The sequence below is a fragment of the Polyergus mexicanus genome, unplaced genomic scaffold (genome assembly GCF_030449975.1).
Source record: "Polyergus mexicanus isolate NDT 795.1 unplaced genomic scaffold, iyPolMexi1.0 SCAF_24, whole genome shotgun sequence".
Taxonomy (NCBI): Eukaryota; Metazoa; Arthropoda; class Insecta; order Hymenoptera; family Formicidae; genus Polyergus; species Polyergus mexicanus.
Genome location: NW_027223344.1, coordinates 4,916,755 through 4,944,493, shown reverse-complemented (window position 1 = coordinate 4,944,493; position 27,739 = coordinate 4,916,755). Strand labels below are relative to the sequence as shown.

The window sequence follows — 27,739 nt, the reverse complement described above, 5'->3', positions numbered from 1 at the left end:
GCATAATATTTTTCTTTTTTTATCACTAAAAATTAAAATAAACAATGTGCACCGCACATTCAATAATTTGTTAAGAGATTGAATATATAAACGAGATGGACCTATATTTATAACATATTTTCAACACACAATTCACAATTTAGTTTATCGACAGATTGTAGATTGCTTACAATATGAGTAAAATTATGAGATTTTTTTTTTTTTAATTTCCCGAGTCCCAATAAAATTCCATGAAAATTCCATGATTTTTCCAAATAAAAAAAAATTTCCTAACAATTTCAGGTTTTCCATATTTTTCCAGGGAGCAGACATACTCTGGACTATTATTATATTTCCGCTAAAAAAGGGATCCTCTTTTCGTGACAACGTCACGATATCGTAATTATAACATGGACGATTTATCTCGTTTACCGCGAACATGCAACTTTATATTCTAGATACCTGATTCAAGGTCGTCATGGTCGGCCCCACGAAGACAGGAGTGAAAACTGCGGGACAATCGGCGACCGCCGGGCGAGGCACCCTCCGTAGAGATGCCCTGCATCCTTGATAAGTGCTAAAAGAGCCTGAGCTCGGCGCGAAGATATCTTTCCTTCTTCTCGTTCAAGTAGGGCCGAGGTGAGACGAGCGGGATCGCACCATCGTGTTCTTTTGTTTTTCTTCTAATACTCGACGCTAACCAAGCAAACGGGAGCCGGATAATTAAGCGCTAATTAATCGCTAGTGCGCGCACACGTCACGCATGTGTGGGAGGTCAACCCGTTCGCTATGCGCTCCTCCTCGCTCTAGTTCACCTGGAAAGATAATCCAGCGATTCGTCGCCAATAAAACTCGCATACGTTCACGCCACATGTGGTAAACGTTCTCCAAAATAACGAAATAAAATTCCCACAAAATGCGTGACCCATGATCCAAGATGAAATTGACAACAGATGGCAATCGAGGCATAAGCAACGTATCGTGTAATCCAAATGATAATAAATCGTAAATCAATATAATATCATATGATTTAATACATACATATGTATGTTCAATAATATTAGGTGTACAACTTTACTTCCGCCGTTTTCCTATAGATGGCTTTAGCGGTAAGTAGTGGTCGAAATAAATAGATCATAGATGTCATGCGATAAACTTGGGCATCTGTCAACATAACCCCATAGAAACATTAGTCGATTTGTGTCTGCGTCATAAAGTTATTCTCGATTGAAAATGTCAGTTTACGAGCCAAATTCTCGTCATTTGCGGGAGGTTTTAATTTTCTGCTTCAATATGAAGAAATCTGCGGCTGAGGCTCATCGAATGCTCTCGAATACTTATGGCGAAGCCGCTATTGGCGAAAGAACGTGTCGCGAGTGGTTTCAACGCTTCAAGAACGGTGATTTTCACGTCGAAGACCGGCATAGCGGTGGAAGAGAGAAGGTTTTCGAAGATGCAGAATTGGAGGCATTACTTAATGAAGACTCGGGTCAAAGTCAAAAAGAATTGGCACGATCATTGGGAGTGGACAATACTTTGAATCATAAATGTATAACCAGTTTTTTACAATAAAGTCTCGAATTTCGGGAAAAAAACGGCGAAAGCAAAGTTGTACACCTAATAATATAGCCTAACAAAGTTTCTTATAAGAATAATGAGTTCGAAAATATTCAAAATTGTAAGTATAAATTCCGGCTTTGTGATTCACCTTTTCATGATGTAACGAGTCACGTACAGCCGATATTCGTGACTTGTAATAATATCCTAATAATCGAGAATTATATTATGCTCCAGGATTTATTAAAAACGGCCGAATATTTTTATTGTGATATTTATATAAGATCCTAGAACAAATAAACGATCACGTGTGTAGTTTTCTGACGTCGTCGCACATTTCATTCAATTTTGCCAACATTGTGGATTGTTTATTTCGTTCCCGTTATTTGGTTCTTGGGAATCTCCCGATGAACGGAGCTATTGTTCGCCGTAGTTAATCTTCCTTTAGGAGTGTGATGTTAATCAACTTGAAAATTATCACGCTATCTATCATGCCAAGCGTACATTTTCACTAATCGCGTCTACGTCGCGCGCGAATCGATAAATAAATCTGCCGAGTATATATGGTGATGCGAAATCTCAAAATGAAATCTCTCGTATCGCGAGCTCCAAGAAAATATCTTCCAATCACCGTGACGACGATACATAAATCATTTTTCGCACACAATATGCAATCTATCCGGTATAATAATATTGCGCAATAAAATTGTAGACTGACACGAGCACTTTTGCACTGGCATGTGATCACAAGCGCGAACCTAAGGGTCCAATTTTTCGAAATTCATGTTTGGCACGAAATATAGATAACGTTGCGCAAGTTAATAGTCACGTATCTAACGTCGGACTCGTGTTATGTCGAAACGATTTATGGATTCGAATTCAAATTATTCGCGATAGACACGCGCGATGACTTCAAACGCGTTCCTCCATAAACGAGAATATCCGCGAAACTAAGTTATTTGTGATATTAGAATCTGGAAACTGCACAATTATTTAGAAGAAGCAACGTTTCAATTACACGAGATAAATCAAATAGATCGACGAATATATAAATCTCTATAAATTTCGTCTTTTAGATTTAAAGTATCTCCGACTGCGGATAAAAAATCACTAAGGAAACGGGAAATTATATCCTCCATACGCTTGCTCGTTCAGTTATTTTGCAAATGATAACGCACACGATTATTGTCGATACATAATTTACATCAACTACTATATACGTGTAAAAAAAGATTATCGATCGAAAAAAAAATTCCGCCGCGTATTCTCGCATCCTCGAGTGATGTTCCGTTTAAATGCGATTACCCAGCCCACGTGATTGACAATCTATCGTCAGAGATATGATTGACGAGATGTATCGATTAACGGGAAAAATCAACAAAGATCTAGTTAGTACGAAAACATCACGATGCTAACTGTATTTTATTATTATAAAAAATTTGATTACATCCATTATATCCAAAGCGCGTATATAGCTACTTCTTTAGAGCATATTATGCGTGTCATTTATCTCTTTATTTAATTAATACCTTCATTCATACATACGCGCATTTACGTTTCTTCTTTATGTATCTCAATTAACGCATCGAAAATTGCATGAAGCAGGATCCGAATGTAATTGAGATTGCGATTAAATTGTGAAGGTGAAAACCCTTCACATTTCGCATAATATAGGATAAAATAAAAATGAGAGAATATCTCGGTATATTTATGTAATCGTAACATAGATACTTTCAAGTTTCTATTCTTTTCTTTCACATAACGATACCAACTGCAAAAAGGAAGTGTAAATTTCAAGGATCCGTCCGTGAATCAGTGTATCTCTATCGAGTACGAGTTGTTCGGCTTTAATAAATTTGGCAGTGAAGCGTGATGAATCTCTATTATGAGATCTAGACATAACATCGCGAATATGATATTCGTTATAACCACCTGTTGCTCGTAAAGTATAGTTTTCGCGGTGCAATTATACATAGAACGCCGCAGGAAAAGGAAATATCTAAGGATACGGATCCGTTCGAACGAATCGGCATTCGTTCATTTCGCGAAGCTAATTAGCGATACGAGTAATCCACGGTAAATTAAATATTAATCAAACGCGATGGCTCGAGAAGCGTCGAGTAATAATAATAATAAACGGTATCGCGCGGATATAATCGTTTGCACGCTCGGAAAAGTCATAATTGCGCAAAAAAAAAAAAAATGCGCGCCCGATTTACGATGTATTAATACGGAAAGAATATCGAGCGAAATGGACCGTGTTGGAAGTGTATTTCATCTCTAATACATTCCTAGATTAAGTACAGCTATATAATTTGATACAGCATAAATTTCAAATCATTCCAATGATCATTCGAATGAGAGCGTGTGTTATACGTTTTTATATAATTATAAAATTTTTAAATAGCTTTGTATTATACTGGGTGGCCCATTTTAATCCATCCAGTCGAATATTTCAAAAACCAAGCCCGGAAGAGAAAAATGTTTCGAACAAAAGTTGTGTAGCTTCAAGAGGGCCATAAGATGGTGACAATAATTTGACCTTGGAGAATCATTTGAAGGTCATGCGAAGGTCAACTTTAAAATCTTAAATGGAAACCACGATTTTTTATTTAGCATTCTTGTAGCTGACATCGAGAGCTTTCCAAAACACTATAATAAAATATTTTTTTATTAAGTACTTTTTGCGTTATTTTATATTTTAATCTGACATATTTTGATATAAAAAATTTAATATCTCGTAAAATATTTAGTTTTTGATAATCTTACCGTAATACTTCTATGTACAGAATAATGAGACGAATCAATTAGTATAAAAAAAAAAAAAAAATTGTTTTTAAGAAAATTATTTACAATGTATTTTTTTAAACAATTATTTGTTTTTTTTTGGCACTAATTAATTTGTCTCATTATTCTGTACATAAAAGTATTACGGTAAGATTATCGAAAACTGAATAATGTACGAAATATTTAATTTTTTATATCAAAATATGTCAGATTAAAATATAAAATAACTCAAAAAGTACTCAATGAAAAAATACTTTATTATAGCGTTTTGGCAAGCTCTCGTTGTCATCTACAAGAATACTAAATAAAAAATGGGGGTTTCCATTTAAGATTTTAAAGTTGACCTTCACATGACCTTCGAATGATTTTCCAAGGTCAAATCATTGTCCCCATCTTATGGCCCTCTTGAAGCCACACAACTTTTGTTTGAAACATTTTTCTCTTCCGCGCTTGGTTTTTGAGATATTCGACTGGATGGATTAAAATGGGCCATCCAGTATATTAACGAGTGTAAAAAAAAAAAGGAGTATAATCTCTTTTAAATAATACTACGCAATATATCGATAATATTTTTAACAGGGAGAAAATACAATATGATTAATCGAAAGGATACTGTATCTATTAATAATTGTAAGACACATGTCCGCGCAATTTGTAAAAAGCTCATTAATTATCTCTTCGTTGGACACAACCACGTATATAATGACCATTAGCGTGACTCATTAGAAAACGATCGCTGTTTAATCGGAGATACCGAGAGAATATTTTAATAAATTAGTTGGAACAAAATTAGGACACGCAAACATACTTTATTTTTATAGATTGCTCTAATCGCCGCTGATAAAATTCTGATATCACTGATCAAAATTTAATTTCATTTGAATTGCTTCTCACGTCTCAAAGGAAGCTGATAAAACGCTTTTATTTATCATAACCATATGTAAAAATAAATCATGACACGAACGAACGATCGATTGAAACAGGTTCTCGGATTGCACTTTACATGGGGAGATGTGGAAGAAATAAAGGGATTTTTGTATATTTGTATCTATGCCGATGTGTAAACCTGTCGATGGAGTTATAGTCGATTAGTTGACTGAAATATTTTACAACCGCGCGAATCTTCTCGTGAAACGCCTGTCAACCGTGAATGATGTTCCTTCATACAATTTTATTGTCCACGATAGTCGACACGTTTCACCACGTTGACACTTTCGCACAGTATTATCTTTTACTTGCCTAGCAGCGAATCATCGTAAAATCATTACATAAACGACTTACGTCTTTCCGTGATTTCGTATTGTTTTTCAAGAAAGAGAGAAAAAAAAGTCAAAATATTCGAATCTAAATTCAACAAATCGTCGATGTGATCTGCGATGCAACATTGCGGACGAAATGCTTTTCGTTCGAAAAAGGTGAACGTTCGCGATATCTCTTCGGTCTCGATGGTTGCTCTGTCAAAAGCCTCTCGTTGATCAGCGCGTCTCGTATCTTCTCTATTTTAAGCCTCGTTATATCTTTAACCTAACGAAACGTCGGCGCAAGTACTCCGTTCCCGTGTGGCCTTTAAGAATCTTCTACGCAACCTCGAAATCCATTCTCACGTCTCAAGTTTGCCGGATTCTATTGATCCTAGCCTATTTAATTGGATTAATGTCGATTTGACGCGCTAAGAATCTTTTCGCTTTTGCTCGCTGGACAATATAAAAACGCGATTTGATAAAATGTTACGAGGTCTCGATAATAAAACGGCGGATGGAACGATCACATCGAAAGAATGTGACGACGCCTATCCGTTATACCGTAGAACGCGTAAAGATGATACATATATGTAAACATAAAAAAGCTGCGTGAAGTTTACGAGGAGCTAGAGGTAGATCTTTCACCGCACGTTTCTTCCTCTCGCCTCGCCTTCGTCGATTAAAGTCTAGTTTGAATATTTCAAGGATTACTTGGCAAACTCTCGAGTTTCGAAACGGCATGTCAGATGATCGCGTGTAATTACAAACGAATCGTATTACAGTCTGTGATTTTCGAATCCGCAAATGCATTATTTATACGTTTAAGATCATGTGTGTATGATATACTGATTATGGAAAAAAAGAGAGATTCGATACTTTCCAAATTATACAGAGATCTTTACATTAATAGATATGAATTTAATATTTTCAAAATGCACAATTTTTTTAAATCTGATTTTAAAAAAAAGTATATATACAGGGTGTCCCATTTTAATCTCCTCAGGCAAATATCTCAAAAACCAAGCCCGGAAGAGAAAAATGTTTCAGACCAAATACAATTGTTTGGTTTCGAGGGGGCCATAAGATGGTTCCATTGGTTTGACCTTGGAAAATCATTTGAAGGTCATGTGAAGGTCAACTTTAAAATCTTAAACGGAAACCCCCATTTTTTATTTAGTATTCTCGTAGCTGACATCGAGAGCTTTCCAAAACACTATAATAAAGTATTTAATTTGTCTTATTATTCTGTACATAGAAGTATTACGGTAAGATTATCAAAAACTAAATATTTTACGAGATATTAAATTTTTTATATCAAAATATGTCAGATTAAAATATAAAATAACTCAAAAAGTATTTAATAAAAAAATATTTTATTATAGTGTTTTGGAAAGCTCTCGATGTCAGCTACAAGAATGCTAAATAAAAAATCGTGGTTTTCATTTAAGATTTTAAAGTTGACCTTCACATGACCTTCAAATGATTCTCCAAGGTCAAATTATTGTCACCATCTTATGGCCCCCTTGAAGTTACACAACTTTTGTTTGAAACATTTTTCTCTTCCGGGCTTGGTTTTTGAGATATTCGACTGGATGGATTAAAATGGGACACCCTGTATATATATATATTGTTATGTTTTATCTTGTATTTTTAAATAATATGTGATTTGTAACTCTTTTTTTTAATTAGAGTGTTTTTGATAAATATCTATCAAAACTATTTTACATTAAAAACGCAACACACACACACACACACACACACACACACACACACACACACACACACACACACACACACACACACATGGATAAAATTATTGAATTATTATGAAATATTCACAATTAAAATATATTTGTGATTATTCTTAACAGTCGCTTAGCGAATTGGTATCTTATATCGATAGATATATTTGTATAATTTTAAATGATCTTAAATAATAAGGAACGATTCCTTTTAAAACCCTCCTAAAACGATTTATTAGAGCGATAATAATCGAAAAATTATCAGGGTGAAAAACTCTGCCCAACCTAAAAGTTTCACGTTGCGTGATGATATATACTTTTAATTTTTTTACAAAATGTGCATCGTGCAAAGATTTCACGGTTTGTAATTCGCTATACAAAGGAAAAAAATATTGTGAGAGAAATGTTTGCTGAAAATCCACTGACAATGCAGCGAGCATTTGGGACCGTAAGTAGCTGTAGCGGATGCTTTAGAGAAACGCTTTACGCGTTGTTAGTTTGCCTAAATTGAAACTGGGATGAGTTCATTCAATTAAATTCGCCGTCATAACGGTGAATGGCTAATTCTCTCCGGGAAGCCAACAACGAGTCAACAACTTGCACATGTAACATTGGAGAGATTAGTCGCTTACAGAAGAAACGTATGAAGGTTGAGGAAAAATTTTACGCAAGGGGCAGAAAAATTTCGACGATTTTTCTGGAATTTTTCCGATAATGGCCACGTCATGGGATCCAAAGCGATCACATTTATGATCGGAACAGTTCCTCCAAATGTACTTTGCTATTGTACAATGTCCGCGTGGATTCAACTTGCGTTACTGCATCGGTAAAACTTCGATATGTGAGAATTGTCGCGGATTGCTGGCGCAGACATGGCAATAAACCTCGAGCCACCGTTTCCATGGAGATTCATGCGAATGTATAATAACTTTCTATATTCTACCGCTAGACTAAAAATATATCATAAGATATTTATGTAAATCTAATTCAAGATAAACTATCATTAAATATAACATAATATTTAACGTATTGATACAACGAATCATTTATTAATTTGCTATGCAAAAAATAGATTTAATCTATTATTAGTAACAGAAATAAATACATTATATAGCAGACGCTATAATAATTTTTCAAGTTATAAATTTATGATTATTCAAAAACAAAATATCCATTGTCCTTATTAATTAAAACACGCTGTTATGTACGGGAAAAAAAATTTCTTTTTTTATCAGATACTAGTAATTAGTGCTCGATTGCATAAGAACCGTGCTCTACAGTTTCATAATGCGAAAGACGTTAGTCGATGCAGCCGGAAAAAAATTAAGTGTCAATAAAATCGTGTGCTCGCGTCGGAATTTAAAAAAAAAAAAAAAAGTATAATATAAAGTTCGATGGCAGAGTTTTCACTCACGAAACTCATATTCGCTGTACATATTTGGTTAATGAACCGCCCATAACACTTGCCGCCTTTTATGTTCGCGCAATTGGATTTATTGCGCACATTCGTCACTCTCCTCTATTAAGCTATACATATATAAAGATGGCACTTTCTTTAGTAAAAGGCTGACTCAAATTTCAATGTAATCTCTCTTGCGGAAACTTTGTAATATTTATATTTTTAAAAGTTTGAAAATAAGAAAGAAAATCTCTCTTACCCTTTAAATATTTTTATATATTTTTTCTGAAGATCTCTAGACATGAAAACAAAAATATTTTTCACGTTACAATTTCTTTAATATTCTCATTAATCATATTTCTTTCAAGAGTCCATCTAAACAAGTTAAATTTAAATCACAAATTACATATAAATATACACAAATATATATATATATATATATATACAAAGATGATCGATATTAATACAATAAAACAATTATTTTATAGATATAAAATCCATTATTAAGATCCATAAAAGGGCATCAACATTTTATCTAACTTAAATATTATCTTCGAGATTATATATTTAAATAAAGTAAGCTATAGTATCTCTTCACAGATGTGTAGTATTCTCTATGGTAATATTCTATTTTGTTCTCGCTCATACAAAATATTGTACAAGGCACATTTTGATCGGGGATTATCGGGGTCGTGAATCGAAAAGATAGTGAACAGTAAAAGTTCAATGACCTAGTCTAGATTATTGTCGTACATAAATCTTGGTCGTGCGGGCTCGATCACGTAGCACGCAACACGTTACATTGCGGTCAAACAAAGGGAGGATGCGGAGAAAACGAGATCCGATATTTTACGTCGTAAAATGCAATTCAACTAATAAATAGCAGATTTAATCAATAAAACAAGAAATATTTTATGTTTACCTAAGTATGACCCATTTCATATTCTTAACAAAAAAAAAAAAAAAAAAAAAAAAATAATTTTTCTAAGAGCACAAAAAATATTAATGAGTGAAATAATAATGAAAAAAATGTATATGGTGTACAAATAAGTTTCCGCCGTTTTTTATCAAAAATTGGGCATTTATTGTGAAAGAACGGAACTTAATGTTTTGAGTCACTCCCAATGTAAGTGCAAGTTCTTCTTGCGTTTGGCACGAATCTTGATTCAATAATACTTCCAATTCCGCGTCTTCATACACTTTCGGCCTTCCGCTACGTTCTTTGTCTTCGATGTCAAATTCACCGTTCTTAAACTTTTGAAGCCACTCACGACAACTTCTCTCACTTAAGGCAGCCTTGCCATATGCTTCTACGAGCAATCGATACGCCTCAGCTGCAGATTTCTTCAAATTGAAGAAGTAAATCAAAAGTTCCCGCAAATGACGCTTATTCGGCTCAAAACTCGACATTTTCGCACACAAAAGAATATATTATACTGATAAAGAATCACTATTATTTTAAGGTTATGTTATTGACTGATGTCCAATCTTACGATAAGGACGTTTTTCATCTGACAATTTTAACCATAACTTACTGGTGGCGCCAACTTTTGTCAAACGGCGCAAACTTATTTGTACACCTATTTTAAGAAAAAGAAAGCACTCTATAAAATTATATCGTTGTAGATAATATTTAAATAACGTATTAATATACTTTTAATAAGTTTCATATCTAAAGAATAACATTGTTTTATTGCAAATAATTAGCATCTTTATATACTTGTCCTCTTAACGTTTATGTTAAATATGAAAGAGCATCCGTGTGGGCGCTTGTCCCGAGACTAAACACTCCAACTTCCTGAAAACTTCTCGTTGTTATTGCGGAAGTTAATCCCGCGTCACAGTAGACGATAAACAACATTGTACATCTGTAAGTAAGTTCGTAACAAACTTTCGCCGCCTTTCCTACCGTATTTGCTGATCTACCGTTTGGAGACGATGCTACGTTATTTTCCGTAAACTTTGTTAGACATTCGTAGTCATTTATCATTTGACACACTTTTTATGAGTTCGCAATAGCTAAATGAAAATGAAGTAAAACAAAATATACAGCATTAACAACGCAAAAATCTCTACATACGATTGTATTGTATAAAAATTAACAATCGGAGGTTAATAAAAGTTTTGATAATAAAAGCCATAATATTTCCTATCTTTAAGGACAATAATGTATCATGGGATATTCATAGTTCGCGATTAAATAAAGTCTCTTAATTATAATACATGTTATACAATAAATATGTATAACATATAACATGTCGATTATTTCACGTGTAGTCAAAGATCCGATAATAATAAATTAAAATCTTGAAAAATCGAAAATGCTTTCGAATGTAGGTCGGATCAGTCATGGCCTCCGAGCAGAATTTGTTATTTATGTTAAAGCGCAGATCGGTCAAGGGGAAACTCATGAAAATTCATGAGTTCATATAAGCGCGAATGAGTAACTTAATCTTCTAATTATCTCATCGCGTCGAAGCAATTTAAAACGGTGTTGACGTCATTTACTCTTTTGTCTAACTGTCAAAACCGTAATGATAAAACGCCGCGCTTACTTCTGCAAAATTGAATTACAAATTTTCTATAATTACTTATTTTTTTTTTTTACCCTGATTAATCTTCTCGCTAAATTACAGACTATTTAATTAAAATCATTTAGTTCTACGCGATGGAACTGGTAAGATAAAAAATACAGATGTGAATTTATAACAAAAAGAAAGACTTTCTTTCCACCTTAACATACTTCTGTTTACTTTACGGTGACTCGCATCGCAGCATATTTTTAATTAATTACAGATTTCATTTGCAGCGAGATAAACATGTAGCTAGCGTGTTGCTACTACTTTTTCACGCTTCTACTTTTCTGAGAAAGTTTGAGGTAAACATATACCATATATACGCGAGATAGGAGCAATTCGATTCTTCTCAGAAAGTTCGTCGTAAAAATTGCGACGCGACAAATCCAACGAATCTGTCAAGTTGACCCGTTTCCGCGATATGCGCCGCGATGTACAATACAATGGTTGGGTAAGTATTATAGATACGTGCTATATAGGAAAAATGGTGTCGAGCCATCAAGTATACCTACGACGATGCCTTTACGTCATCGAATGCAAAAAGACGACGCTGGCACGGGATAGAGACAGACTTATGGTCGCAACGCTCGAAGAACTTGAGGCTCGAGAACTTCGGTGCACCACCCCCGCATTTACGTACGACGTGTACCAAGCCCTTCCTCCTCTTTTCCTCCGTCTTTCTCGCATTCATTTCCATTTGTCGGCACTATCCGCCAAGGCGAAAGGAGCGCAAGATCAAGGAACAAAAACGGATCGCCAGTTAACGATCGAATTGGGCCATCTCTGTCGACTACCATAAAAGATTCTGGGACGTGAAAATTTTTCGCGAAGATAAAAAGAGAATCTACGAAAGAATCGCATTGAATAATAAAGATATGCGCAAAAAAATTATAAAATGGCGATAGAAATAGATCACGATAGTTAAATGGCATGTAAGTCCTCCTTCTCTCCCTTTCCAACCAGAAATGTGAATAAGTTTTCCTAAAAAAAAAAAAATTAATACAACTATGCTTTTTCTTTTATTTAATTTATTTTTCTTTTTATTTAAATTTACTTATTTTTTTATTAGGTTAACATGGAAAATGTTATATGTTTTACCAATTTTCACAAAGAAAATTTAATTATTAGAATATTTAATTTTACCTCAATAAAATATACAATATAATATGACTGTGGGATGTGGCAGATTACCTAATTATAGATGACACGTGTATGAATGATATACGAAAGATGGTATGAATGACATGTCTTTTCTTAGAGAGCATTTCTAAGAAACATGTTGTTATTGTTGAAATGCATTTTTAAAATCATTCACACAATTCTACTCAGTCTTATTTCCAACATGACATTTAATAAATTAATTTCGCGATTAAATAAACGAATTTAATTTGGTTAAATCAATCTTGTGTTGCATGACTTTTTAAGAGCTATATTTGCATGTTATATTAATAAAATTGTTGCTGCATTAAATAAAACCGTGCAAGGTGAACCCTTCCCCCCTGCAAAAATATTCCCACCGTTGACACATTTCTACTCCAATTAGCAGCGCGACAGGTTGACAATATGACATATATTCGATAGCTGGCAACAAAGAGAAACAAAGTTTTCTCGTGGAAAGGAAAACGAAGATTATAGATTTCCCATTAACTCATTTTATTCGCACACTTTGCGATTTTTAAACGTTAAAGAATTTTATAACTTTCTGATAATTAAAAAAAAAAAAAAAAAAAATTAAATTGCACTCTATCCGGTAAAAAGAGCTTCGTGTATTAAATAAAATCTGGTTTTTAATGTACCGTAAAAACGGTATCTATACCGTCAACACAAACGGGAAGATCCCTTTTGTTTAGGCGTTATCCGCACCGGAAATTGCCATGCGGCTACCTGCCCCGCACGGTGTTTCCTGTGTCGCGCGATATGTCGCTGCTTCGTCGCATTCTGCTGCTGCTTCATTTCATCTTTCTTACTCTATTATCATATGAAATTCTTAACCCGACGCGTGAGAAAATGTTCCGCCGCATAATAATTTTGCATATTTTATGCGCCATCGTAGCATATTTAGAATAATTATCTCTTCTTTTTCTCGATCTTAAAAAATTAGGTATGTTCCTTCTCTCATCATGTGTTTATTCAATTTTGTCGCATTAAATATTTTATCCACTGCACAAATGCATAAGATTCTTTCACGTTTATTAAAAGAAAATCAATCCTTAATCGGCATTTTCATTTGTATATGTACGATTTATGGTCCATACTAATTAAAGAGCGCACTAAATAAAAATAATTAAGAATAGAAAGTACTGTATGTATCAATTAAATCGTAATCATTTATTAAAAATTAACAATTTTTTTAGTTAATTGCAATCGTCATAAAAACAGTATATTTTATAAGTAAGTCTAGAAAAATATCTATAGTATATGTATTAGGTGTACAAATAAGTTTCCGCCGTTTTTTATCAAAAATTGGGCATTTATTGTGAAAGAACGGAACTTAATGTTTTGAGTCACTCCCAATGTAAGTGCAAGTTCTTCTTGCGTTTGGCACGAATCTTGATCCAATAATGCTTCCAATTCCGCGTCTTCATACACTTTCGGCCTTCCGCTACGTTCTTTGTCTTCGATGTCAAATTCCCCGTTCTTAAACTTTTGAAACCACTCACGACAACTTCTCTCACTTAAGGCAGCCTCACCATATGCTTCTACAAGCAATCGATACGCCTCAGCTGCAGATTTCTTCAAATTGAAGAAGTAAATCAAAAGTTCCCGCAAATGACGCTTATTCGGCTCAAAACTCGACATTTTCGCACACAAAAGAATATATTATACTGATAAAGAATCACTAATATTTTAAGGTTATGTTATTGACTGATGTCCAATCTTACGATAAGGACATTTTACATCTGACAATTTTAACCATAACTTACTGGTGGCGCCAACTTTTGTCAAACGGCGCAAACTTATTTGTACACCTAATAGTTTCACATATGTTACAGTATAATTAAGAACTATGGAACATCTCTTTTTATTTTATAATTTTCAGATTTTTTTTTCTTTTTTCTTTTCAATAATTATATTCTCTATAAAATATTCTCTTCCTTATAATGTATATAAAAAAATAAAAGGGATGTAAATATCAATATCGTTATATATTTCGCTTCGTTATTATAAAGTATCATACCATATATAATGACGAAAATTAATTCTTTTGTATTAATATATCAGAGATTTGGCAATTTAAAATAAACTACAGTTTACTCTTTTAAAAATCCCTGTGTAAGGATGATTCGCGCGACTGCATTCTGTGCATATAAAAAAGACGCAAAAAAAAATGCAGACGTCAAAGGACCCACACGATGTCCCTTTGTCGGACGTTGCATGCGACGATCTCTCTTTTTCTAACACAGCGCTTTATCTTTTATATTAAAAAGTACTTCGTCCCGGACGAGAATAGTGCGGAATCGCTTATCGATCGATCGTTCGTGCTGTGCCCCTATCGTCTTTTTTCCGTGGAAAAATTTAATAAAAAAAATTATTCACACAATCATACACACAATTTTTATTTTTACCACGCAATGCTAGCGTATTCGCTAAAGCGATCCTGGAGCAAGATAAACTTTCTATAAACGCACGCACGTCGTAAAGAAACGCTCGGACATGTCGCAACGAAGAAAGACCACGACATTTCCTCCACAATGGATGTTTCAGCTAAAAGAGTTTATAACTGTCAACGTACTCTTACGATGAGAGAGAAATACGATGGGAAATAGCAGATGCGAGCATGAGAAAGTATACAGTAGACATAATGTAACTGTAACGCGATACGCGATAAGAGTGTTTTACGCGAATACGAGGAAAATCTCTGGAAAATTGTAAATAATTCAAATGTAGGGAGGGGGGGATGAACAGCGCAAAAATTTTATCTTATTTGGTTACTTTCAACTTTAAAATTCAAGCCAAAGAAAATATAGCTCGGATTCTTAATTTCATATTAATTACATTAACTCAAACATCGAACAGAATTATTTTTATTAATATTTTTTTTTCCTCCCTTTGTGTATAATGGAATCATATTTTTTGATTTTCGCAATGTTTTTTTTTTTTAAAGATTTTCGACAAAATTTGATTATTACTTGTATAAATTTGACTTATATAAATTCGCATGTAAACAAGATTACTCTATACATAGTGTATAAATAATGGCGAATAATATCCCTAAATGAACAAAGCCGCATTGTCACGAAGTTGCCCCAGAATAAGGCATTCCTCATACGCTTATTGGGCCATTTGTCCCGCTGCGCTACTACAATAGATTCGATTCCAACTCATGTCAATTTCAACGAGTCCTAGTTCTGTCTGCAATAGCGCAAAGTTTTAAAAGTGAATCTTGTGTGTATAAAATAAAACTTTTTAAACTAAAGACAACAAAAAAAAAACAAGAAAATTTTCTGTTAAGACTGGTATTTACGATTGTAAATAAAAAAAACATGACTAGAGAACGCGTAAGATATAAAAATATTGCGGTTGTGTTTTTCTTTTTTTTTATGATCTTTGTTTTCAACATTCAAAAAAAAAGATATGTATCTGTATGAAGTATCTATGTGAGAATTTACAATTCGGTTGGCAGAGGGAGAACGCGGAATTTTCCTAAGCTGCTTAAACCGAGTACTTTCGTAAAACTGGAGGCTTTAAAGCCCCCCCCCCCCCTCGTGTTCTTTCTCCGAGTTTTCGCACGAAAGTACTTGACGCAGTGGTATTACTTCGTCATGTATTGTAAAAATTCATTGCAACTAAAATGCATATACAGTCTCTAAAATCCCGCGAATATACGAGACTGCCAAGTAGCTAATAACATGAAACGAGCGTCCAAGTAGTTAATTAAATGCGACTTTTTGTATTTCTCTCTCTCTCTCTCTCTCTCTCTCTCTCTCTCTCTGTCTTTTTTTAAAGTGATTATAATCCTTAAAACTTACGCGATTATATTATAAAATGCATCATTTTTTTTATAATTTAAAAAATAATTTCTTAGCAAAGAACATTCGATATATTTTACAGCATTTTATGGTATCTAAGTATAAAAAAATTCTAATAAAATAATACAAAAATGCCCATCATTATAAAATAAAAATGACACATAAAATTGTTAGATCTGATGTAAAATTGTAAGATGATAAAATTGTAAGATCTGATTGTACAATATGTTGTCATCTCGCGGATTTTTTTGCTGCCACAAATCCTTTGTGGCTCGTGTGTTTCATCCTCGTCATTTTATCGCAAACGGTAATCGTAAATAAAATCTACACTTAACAGGAAACGCGGCAGTAAAACAATGATGGTATCTGTCAAAATGTGTATACGTTGCGCTTTCATTTTTCTGTTAAAATAAATGGAATGAGAGGAGCCACAAACGCAAGCGAATGCATTCTACTGCGTGTAGTGCGTAATTTTCGACACGATATTATTATTACGATTCGTGAATAATGCGTAAATTATCATCGGTATCGCAAAGTGGAACCAATGACACAAATCGATAGGTTTTATAATAGTCCGTGTTTTTTTTTTTACGCGAAACATAAATTTCTAGAGTATCCTAATTTTTTCTCGACTCGTTTTTTTTAAACTACCATCACCGACAACGCGAATCACGAGCCTCAATTGCACAGATCTTGAAGTGTGCGCGAACGTAAATCGGTGTATACATTTCATTTCTTGCCTTATCTGCGTTAATTGGGAGTATAATCGATCATAAACCTCGAATGTGACACGTCCACGATAAACGCGTGGAGGCAACGAGTGATCGACGAGTGGCAATATTTCGCCAGCTCGCGTGAAATTGTTATAAATACGCGCTCTTTTTTCATTTATCATCGTCGTCATGGTCGTTACCGTTGTTGGCGTGTAGTACCTGCGAGATGCAATTTCCAGACTCGCGATTACACATGCTAACGCGATAGCACGGTTAACGACTTGCGCGTAATTGGCCAGACCCTCGTCAGGCAGATAATGCAAGAGCAAGTTTTAACCGGGTAAGTGGATCATGGGTCCCGTGGATAGAAACATTAACAATTAATTGTGTCATTATAGTTAACGCGTCGTCTCTTCACCCGGCATTCTCCCGTTAGAGAATTATCGAAATTCCAGTTACGCGTAAAGCCCTGTTTACAGTCCGGGGTAACTGCAAAAATTATCGATGAATCGATGATACGCGAATAATTATGTAGGCAAAAATAAAGCGTTTCGAGAATTTCTCTTATAATATTAAAATAATTGCAATACTAATTTGCTTGTGTTTAATTTTACATTTAAAACGCTCAATTAATTTAATTTATACAAATAAATAAATTAACTTCAGCTCTCTTGACATACAAAGTTTTAGAGATATAAATTTACACATATTATGAAAAAATTTAATATCTAAAAATTAAATATATGTGCAACAAGATAACAATTCCATTAATAAAGCAGAGATTATCTTTACATGATTTCAATAATTTTTGAACACAGAAAATATGATGCGTCATTTTGTGAAGTGAATTAATATGACAGAAAAATGATATTCTCGATTCTAAATTTCAATGAAATAATAATTTACCTAACGATACTTCTTTGTTGATTATCTTACATTTGTGCAGTATGATACCTTGCTCTCTATCGTTCTCGTTCTAACGTATGCCTTGTGAAGAGAGACGCGTCAATCCTATGACTCGGAGAACGTTTGTCATTCATTCCGAAAATTTTTCAAACTCACCTCCTCCCAGTACAGATTCGTATCTCAAATGTCCAAAGAATCCTTTAATTCATCAGCGATGTCGTACACTATTTTGTCGACTCGACGGCGAGCACACGTGGTCTCTCACTCGCGTCTGAGAATTTTCTCGCGTGCACAAAGACGTTGATGATGCGTCGCTCTGAATGGAGCATGCCACGAGGGATCGTATACATACGCCGAGTTAATTTTGATACGCGTTACATGCAGTCCGAAGGACGCCCCCTCGACGACGAGCTTGCTGACAAAAGAGCTTACGATCATCAAGTTGAAACAATAGATACGTCGGTGCAGTCGGAAGACTTGAAGCAATACTTTATTCTAAGCACACGTGGAGAAATAAAAAGACAGAGAGTACTAGAAATAGAGTTATTGAAATAGAGTTGGGTTTCATTATCATTACTTTTTACCGTTCCGCTGCGATATTTTGCAAGAGGAAACAGCGAAAGAGGAATGATAAGATATCGCTTTCGATATGCAAAGATATAATTTATATAGATAATCACTTTATAAACTTTCCCTTTCTCCCATCTCGACTTCTATTATCTGCCGAGAGTAATTTTCTCACACATACAAAGAACCCCGCACTAATCATATGGAAAATCTGTCCCGGTCAAATCAATTGGGTTTTACATATGTTGTAGCTTATGACCTACTGAACAAAAGATGTAATGGACATAAAGCTCAATAATGGACAGTTATCGAGTTATAACAAGTCAAACATGAAAAATTTGGGCTGCCGAATAGTCAAATCTCGGAAGGTATTGATTTTTTTGAAAAATGTTTGAAACAAACATAGTAGGGTTTTACAAAATCTATTAGTTGGTGACATTATTTGTGAATTTTGTATGACCTTGAAAAGCTCCGTGAACAAAAATCTTTATGTGTTACAGCAGAGATAAGGACCCCACGGTTCGTCACTCCCGTAGTATTTTTTGACTCCAAACCCTCTCTGCTGTGTGTGTATGTGTGGGATAATAAAATAAATGATCTTATTGTATATTGCTCATTATTTGGATCCTGCTGTGGTGGTCTCTGAGCGGCATCTAATATTGTGTTCAATAATGATGAAGAGGGATAACGAACGTTGGGCTGGTGTCGTGCATATCCTAAATACCACAATACGCTGGTTACATGTGCACATGTACCCAACAGTCCGTGCGCCTGACTTACAGGTGCAGTAATAACCAAAAATCGCCTCCCTCTCATCATCTATATTATCTGCATCTCTTATGTTGTAAGCTATAAATATTTGATGTTTTGTAGCATTACGGAATCGTGAAAACACTCGCACCCTTATGAAACCTTGTTCATCAAACAACGAATCCAATTGAAATTCTTCTTGTGCATCACGCTGCATCTTATCTTGAATATAAGATCTTGCTAGACGAACCTGAAATGTACCAATAATCAAATCTCGTAAATATTCTAATGTTAGGCGTGGAAAGTCACGTAACTGTCCTTCATGTAAATGTATCCATTGTGCATTTCTATAGCACATCCTTTCTACTTCAACTCGCGCTTGAACAATATTAACCTCTCTAGATTTATCAACAAGTTCTCTTGTTCACGGAGCTTTTCAATGTCATTCAAAATTCACAAATAATATCACCAACTAACAGATTTTGTAAAACCCTACTATGTTTGTTTCAAACATTTTTCAAAAAAATCAATACCTTCCGAGATTTGACTATTCGGCAGTCCGAATTTTTCATGTTTGACTGGTTACAACTCGATAACTGTCCATTATTGAGCTTTGTGCCCATTACATCTTTTGTTCAGTAGGTCATAAGCTACAACATATGTAAAAACCAATTGATTTGACCGGGACAAATTTTCCATATGATTAGTGCGGGGTTCTTTGCAAATTTTTGCTGACTAAAGACGATGCTTGTTCACGGAGCTTTTCAAGGTCATTCAAAATTCACAAATAATGTCACTAACTAACAGATTTTGTAAAACCCTACTATGTTTGTTTCAAACATTTTTCAAAAAAATCAATACCTTCCGAGATTTGACTATTCGGCAGTCCGAATTTTTCATGTTTGACTGGTTACAACTCGATAACTGTCCATTATTGAGCTTTGTGCCCATTACATCTTTTGTTCAGTAGGTCATAAGCTACAACATATGTAAAAACCAATTGATTTGACCGGGACAGATTTTCCATATGATTAGTGCGGGGTTCTTTGCAAATTTTTGCTGACTAAAGACGATGCTCTCGACGATTAGGACAAAGCGACATAAGCACCGTACGCCGTCCGGTTCCGCCCGTCCGTTATCTGGTGTCACGTGAACGTGCTACAAAAAGATGAGAGACAAAATAACTCTTCAGCGCACGACTTATCTCGTCCGCCACTTGCCGTTACCGAATATTTCCTCGCAGCGTAATCTTTATCGAGAGCAGTCTCGAGAACATTCTGATAAAGTCCAGTATTCAATCCTCGAAGAGCAAAATATGTACGAATCGCTAAAAGCACCTGCTAAAACGTGACTCGAATTTTGTCGTCAAGAGACACTTGCACCTGCCGTCTGCGCAAACAGCAACGATATCGGTGAACGAATCGCAAAAGAACGAACATAAAAGAGAAGTAGACCGATTTATTGCTGAAAAATGAAAGGTTCAATGCAAAAATGAAACGCATTTGTAATTTACAAAGTGCAATTTCAAGCATAAAAAAATATTCGTATTCAAAATAAATTTTTGCAAATTATAAATTTTCTTATCTCATTCTCGCATTAAATTCTTCCAACTTGAGACTCTATTTTAAAAGCAACTAAAATTAAAAATTAAAGCCACAATCTCTTCAACAACAAGAAAAAAAAAAGGAAAAGGAAAAGATACGACGCGATCAATACATTATTAATTTCTATTTTTAATCAAAAAAGAAATTATAAAAATAGTGACACGTATTTTTCTAGTTTGCCCTTTTTCAAGGGAGGGGAAAAAGAAAAGAAAGATAGAAGGAGCAAACTGGACGGTCAGAGAAAAATCGTGTGTGCCAGGTGTGGGAACGTACGATAATGGCGGGCCCCAGCAAGGTTCACGTTACATTTTTTTTTTTCCTTTCCTGGCTGTCAATAAGGGCACCGTCAAATAAATCTATTTCACCGCGATAAAGGAATGAGAGCTGACATCGAATGGAGATGATGTCTCGCTGAATCGGCTTCGATGACGAGAGGCAACGATCGTGATAATTCTGTCAATCGAGCGATTAAAAAAAAAAAAAGCGCGGTTGAAAACGAATTCGGAGAGCGAAATAGCTTGATAGGATAATTCGATACTACGCTGTAACTGAAGATTCAATGCCTCGGGGTGTATTAACTTTAACGTTAACGGGCACGGACCCTCTCGAGCGTACCGTGACATGTGGGCTCATTCCTTTCCGGTGGAAGCGTATCATTTTAAAGCGTTTGTGTTTAATTATCGAGTGTGTGCGTGGGGTAGCGATTGACGGTTTCGCGTCAAACGAAAAATTGCTCTCGTCCCTATCGGCGATACGCCGACGACGAAATAGACTCGTTTATCGTCAGTGATACGATTTATATATCCTGCGGCGCGACATGCGTTAGCACAATAATTTAATTACATTTATCGTACATATCGAAGCAAATTGAATAAACGTGCCGCACTATTATTAATGAGTAATAGTATTCCGTAAAATAAATAATAAAATAAAGCTTGTAATGAAAATATCCGGAAACACAGAAACATCTGTATTACAGAATGAATAATACGATCGATATATGCATAATATATATGTTACAATTTTAATTAATAATTAATTTAATTATAAGAATAAGTCTCTATATAATATTCAATATATAAACATTGTAAAAATTTTACGTTTAATAAAATAATTCAATTTTTTTGGAGAAAAAGAAAAGAAAGAGAGAAACACTAATAGGAAATTAGAAATATACTTTGTGTCGCCATACAAGCTCTGGCATACTTTACATAATAGCGTATGCAAGAGTATATTGTGCTAACGTGTACACCTACGCTTGACGAAGTATAAAACGATTCCGCGAACTTCCATACTGTAATCAGTCCCCTGAGACGTTTGACAATAAGAATGACGCTACGCCCGTAATCATGATACATCTGGGCGAGCAACAATGCTTTCATGCTTGACAGATGAATATCAAAGTTGATTATTAACTTTCGTGAAAACAGTTTCTATATCGCGACTTTTCAAAAATAGTCTTCATCATATTATACAATATAAAATAATATATTATAATAAATTAATAAAAACGATTAATTTATGTGATTAAGTATTTAGATAATGAAAATTATACAATTTTCTCGAATTTTGCGTATGAAATTTGTTAAAGAATTTTTTAATTTTATATTTCCTTTGATACACACACACCGCCTTTATTTTCACTAGAGTTAATTCATCTATATAATTAGCTGTGAACATTTTGTTTATTTTTCACCAATACTATATGCGCCTAAGTTCATCGACCCTCTTTTTTAAGACGGCTCTATATTTTATGAAAGTCAAATTCCTCATTCGCGTCGCGACACACGTATGATCGTATCAACGTGAAGCAGTGATGCCAGAATTGAGACGCGAGCAACATGACTCCGTAGTGGAGGGGATACACACACAAGCGTAAACCGTGTGCATGTAATGCGCAGAGCGCTCTGCGCATTACATGCACACGGTTTACGCTTGTGTGTGTATCCCCTCCACTACGGAGTCATGTTGCTCGCGTCCCAATTCTGGCATCACTGACGTGAAGAGGTTGAAAAAAGATCGCTAGGTAGAATAACACAACGTGATGATTAATCGCTACTACGCCATTAGGCTCGAAAGTATACCATGAAAAAGAAAACGACAATTCTTCAGACACACGTGTAACAACATAACCGTCCTCTTGAATCGAACCGTCTTCTTGAATCAAGAGCGAAGCATTTTGAAGAATAAGTTGATAAACATCATATTATAAACGAGTACGAATTTGTGATAGAACGATATCCTTTAATCAATAGCAATAAAAATTCGTCTCTCTTCCTTAAAAATATCTTTGTTGACAATCGAATTTTCCAAAGGACATCAAATTTTAAAACAATTTCCACGTGTGTAACGATGTTGCCTGTCTACGTAATCACAATGTTAGAGATTGCTCATCTTATCGACTTTTATTATTCAATAATTTGACTAAGTTAATTTTTTTTAAATGCAATAAAAAAATCTATCATTAAAATTTAATGCAATCAGAATGAAACGCATCATATATTTATTCTATGCGACGTAATTTAAAAAAAAAAAAAAAAAAATTGTTACATAGATATTTGTTCAAATTTACTATAACCAAGATTGTATTATTTAATTAAAAAATAAAATATTAATTTCTTTAATATGTAAAATTATTTTCTCTTTAATAAAACTTTCTCTGCAATGTATCTTTACTTGAGAGAGAGTATATTTTATAAGATGATACGAAAAGAAATTTCTTTCAAAAACTTTTCAAGGAAGTGAAGAAAACTTGGCGTTACGTAATGAAGAAAGGAGTGTGTGTGTGTGTGTGTGTGTGTGTGTGTGTGCGCGCGTGGGAGTGTACATCGTCACATTTTACGTAGACAAAACTATCTAGACGGAGCATTGTCGAGTGGTGCATTGTCAGGGTCGCTTAGGTGTGGTCAGTTATTGTTATGTCTTTTACGATAATGCGTATGTGAAGCGGCTACAAAACGAGTATTTTAATATCTGTAATTTATACCGCGTTGCGCAGCAAATACGTAATAATAATACCACACAAAGTTATGCGTTTAAGTTCCCTTTTCTCATCACTTTTCTCATTTCTCCATTCTCTCTAAATTATTACGGATGTAAGCAATGATTTCTAATTACTGAACGCGATTATATAGAAAATCATAATCTAAATCAAAATTAATTATCACCAAAATATTATGTAATAGTAACGTGAACGAGTAATTTTAAGTTAATCTTTTCTATCTAATCGTTAAAATTAAAAAAAAAAAAAAAGTATAAATTTCAAATAAAAATTTTAACAAAGTAAAATCTGTTAAGTGTCGATAATTATCGCAGACGCGGTGTAATTATGAAGATTCAACAACATTCTTTCTTCCTATGACACAATGTTGCAGCGCGGACGATACACGAGTCGTAAAAAGGGTTGACACTCACGGGTCGGATGACCAAACACAAGGAAGGGACGCGAAGAGCGGAAGTCGCGATAGGGATGAGTAACAGGTTTTCGTACACCCGACGCAGACGCGAACCGGGACACAAAGGACAGCCGTTCCGATCGAACGGCTAGTAGAAGGATCGAGTTTGCGACGAAAAGAAAAAAAAAAAATAGTCGCGAGTCACTCGTTCGCGGTGCACAAGATCGTTTGGTCCCTCCCCGTATACCGGCGGAGGGGGGGGGGGGGGTCCGTCGCGGGACATCCCGCGAGCTAAATTTGCTGTCTAGTTATCGAGTATCGGTGTCGATCCCGCAATTGCCCTCCCCCCCCCCCTCCCTCGCAATTTCCGACACGTAATAATTTGAGGAAAACGCCAGAAAATATCATCATCTCCATTACAGCGTACGAAAAATTATGATGCGAATTGCTTTTGAAATGATCGCAAGAGGCGGACGATGAAAAGATAAAGAAACTCGAACCGTAACCCCTTCCTTTCCATCTCCCCCCCCCCCCTCCGCCCCGCTCTTTTACAGGTTCTAAATTTGATAGAGCTCGCGAGTAGCGATTTATCTCAGTTATCCTGTAGAGACAGTCTCGCTACGCGCAAAACCGTTGAAAAAATTCGCAATGAAGCATCTACACATCACTCCTCCGTACAAAGAGTCATCGTTATTCTTTCACTGACAGCTGCGGCGAGCAAGCTGTCAGTGAAAGATTCTCTGCCGAATGCGCAGCCGGCGAAACCTAATCGGTCTAATCTCGGTACACGACTATCTGCAAATTCTGCGATCTCTCTCTCTCTCTCTCTCTCTCTCTCCCTCCCTCTCTCTCTGACGCCCATCTAGGAAGAGCCTCAGGCGAATGTCATTGTGCTCCGATTAGCGATAAATCCGAGATACAAAATATTTTACGACATTCAAAAGAGAAAATACAATATACAATATAATAAACGTAAAGGAAATAATAATAAAGTATCGTTAATGCTTAAAATGAAGTTGTAAAATTGAAATATAGAGTTAAGAGAGATCTGAAGTATATGGGAGATATATAATAAGGAACTACTAATCGCAAAGAGAAAAAGCTCCGAACTGCACCAACAATATGTATATGAAAGAGAAAAACTGAGACAATGAAATATTACAAATGTATAGGAGGTAAGAAATAAACATAATATTATCGTACACAAACAGCGTACAATAAGATAATAGAGGTGTTAATGAAAAGACGCGGTTGTGTCAATAATTGAACAGATAAAAAGTTAGGTTAGGTTAAGTTATAGAATAAAAGATAAGATATATATATAAGCAAATATATATATGTTCTCTTAATATATAATATATCCTTCTTCTCATTAAACGCGTGTTACATATCAACATTGTCTCGGCTTGAACGTCTCTTCGAACTTTATTCAGATTAAAAAAAAAAAAGCCAATATCTTCGATACCTTGGAATATCAGAATAGTCAGATTGGAGCTGCATCAGCTTGTTTACAAATTCCAATCGACATCTCGTCTCGTAATAAGTATCAACATCAAATCGCGCGCATCTCAGTTTAATTATACACGAAGAAGACGTTTACGTCCAAGCGTCCGTTACACGCGCACAAGATCCACCTTGGCATGCCTTGTACGTATGTTAAAAAACTCGGATAATTGAAGCGAGTCGCGCCGTTTCGGATCGAGACACGAACATCGGAAAAGATAATTCGTCGATGCACGCATGGATGGCGATTTATCGCGTCAAAGCCAGTACATTTCGATCGAATTGCGGTTAGTAACGATAACGAAAACACGATTCACGCGCACTCGAGATCACCGTACCGCCACGCGGGAACATCGAAACCGGACTGCCGCTCTTCGGCTTCGGCAGGTCCCGCGCCTCGCGCGAGGTAGGAAAGAGGGCGCGCGCGCGCGCTTCCACTAGCAACTACATTCACAGCGCTGTGGTCGCGCGCGAGAGCGACATATGTTATCTTGACAGAACGGATCAGCTGATTCCTAAAGCGTCGGAATATTTGATGTCAAAATAGTTGCGGCACTTTTTGTTTCGTAGAAGAAACTTGGATTTAATTTCTCTCTAAATGAGATAGAAAAATGATAATGATATTTATCGAAACGTGATAATATATATCTCTTACTTTCTTCAAATATATATTTAATATTTCTTTAAAGTTATTATTGAGTATTGTGTGTATGTTATTTGTGAGCTTTTATAAATTTAATAAATTTATGAAGTTTATATAAACAAAGTAGAAAATAGCTTTAGCTTATTGTTTAATTATTTTTATGTAAACAAAGTATTGTAAATGTTTCAATATTTATTAAAGAAAAGAGAAATTTCTAAAACTTTATTCTTCACAAATAAGAAAAATACGCGTTACATAAAATTCATAGTAAGTTATAAAATTATTTTAATGATCACACATACATACACGCGCATACGGAGCAAAAAAAACTTATCGATTTGCATATGTAATTTTTGCATAATTAAAGTGTCGCAATTAAAATAATGATGTAATATTATTCATTAAATAAAAGAGAATTGTAATCAATTTATACACTCATATATTAAGATACAAACATGAATATATAAATATCACGTATATACAATTTCACGAACCAATAGATTGTATGATATATATAAATTGGCGTTTGAGAAAGCTCCAAATTTTTGGAATACATGAAACTAGCACGTGCCAGGTCGTCTGGCGAGAAATGAGAAATACGGGAGCAATGTCGATAGAGAAGGGGAAGAATAAACAGCACGGAAATACAGATTGAAGAAAAGGAACAAACTGAAAAAAACGACAATGATAGAAATAGAAAAAAAACAGATAAGAAATTTAGAAAATATATATTATTACATGCAAGTGTATTATTTTGAACTTCTATCGCGAGAAAAATATGGAATCGTGTAAAGCACAAAATAAAATGCTCGACAAAATAAGCAAGTTTATTAGCAAAAAATTTAGAGATATAATTCATCATAGTTTTTCTTATTTATATAAAACGTATGTCTAACATAATTAGCTATATTTCCGAGGAAAAATAATACACGACGTGCTCGTTAATTATCGCTATATATATTGTATTTCTTTTACAACGTATCTTTTAAAAAATTTATTTATACGCCACGCGTTTCTTTAGAATTAATCTTCTTTATCGTATCTTTGCGTGCGAGATCTGCGCACAGCGAGGAATCTACATGAACAACGCGTATAGGTCTGATCGATGTAATATTCACTGACGGCATAAGAAGGTGGCATCGTGCGAAAGTGCAAGCCAACCGACGTGATGGCGAAGCACAACCGGTTTCTACCGAAACGAATTTCGAGATGCGCTAACGACGGTGAAAGCGGCTCAATGTTGTTAGACAATGTATAAAAATACGACGCATTCATTATAACGTGACTCATAGCTACTGATAACAACACAGCAAAAAAAAAAAAAAAGGTATATAAACAAATTTGAAGTTATTTTGTAACGCAATATCAATTGATATTTTATAAATCGCTACACTTGAAAAGTATATC

The 27,739-nt window shown here is 34.8% G+C and overlaps 1 protein-coding gene and 1 long non-coding RNA gene across 9 annotated transcripts in view; both read right to left on the bottom strand.

The window, feature by feature from the left end:
- The window catches only part of Raskol (Ras GTPase-activating protein raskol), a 201,709-nt gene that overhangs the window by 104,290 nt on the left and 69,680 nt on the right, over nucleotides 1–27,739 (bottom strand). For 2 of the 8 annotated variants that reach the window (XM_070313508.1, XM_070313510.1), the window contains exon 1: nucleotides 442–719. The exons of the other annotated variants lie outside the window; for them this stretch is intronic. In XM_070313508.1, the coding sequence (XP_070169609.1) occupies nucleotides 442–544 (103 nt within the window). In that variant the 5' untranslated portion in view covers nucleotides 545–719. Of the gene's footprint in view, nucleotides 1–441; nucleotides 720–27,739 lie in introns of those variants that run through there. 8 annotated transcript variants of the gene reach the window in all.
- Nucleotides 705–26,039, bottom strand: LOC138943000 (uncharacterized). Its single transcript, XR_011448405.1, has 3 exons — nucleotides 25,652–26,039; nucleotides 18,027–18,285; nucleotides 705–794 (listed from the first exon to the last, which is right to left on the bottom strand). It is a non-coding gene; the product is annotated as an uncharacterized lncRNA (long non-coding RNA).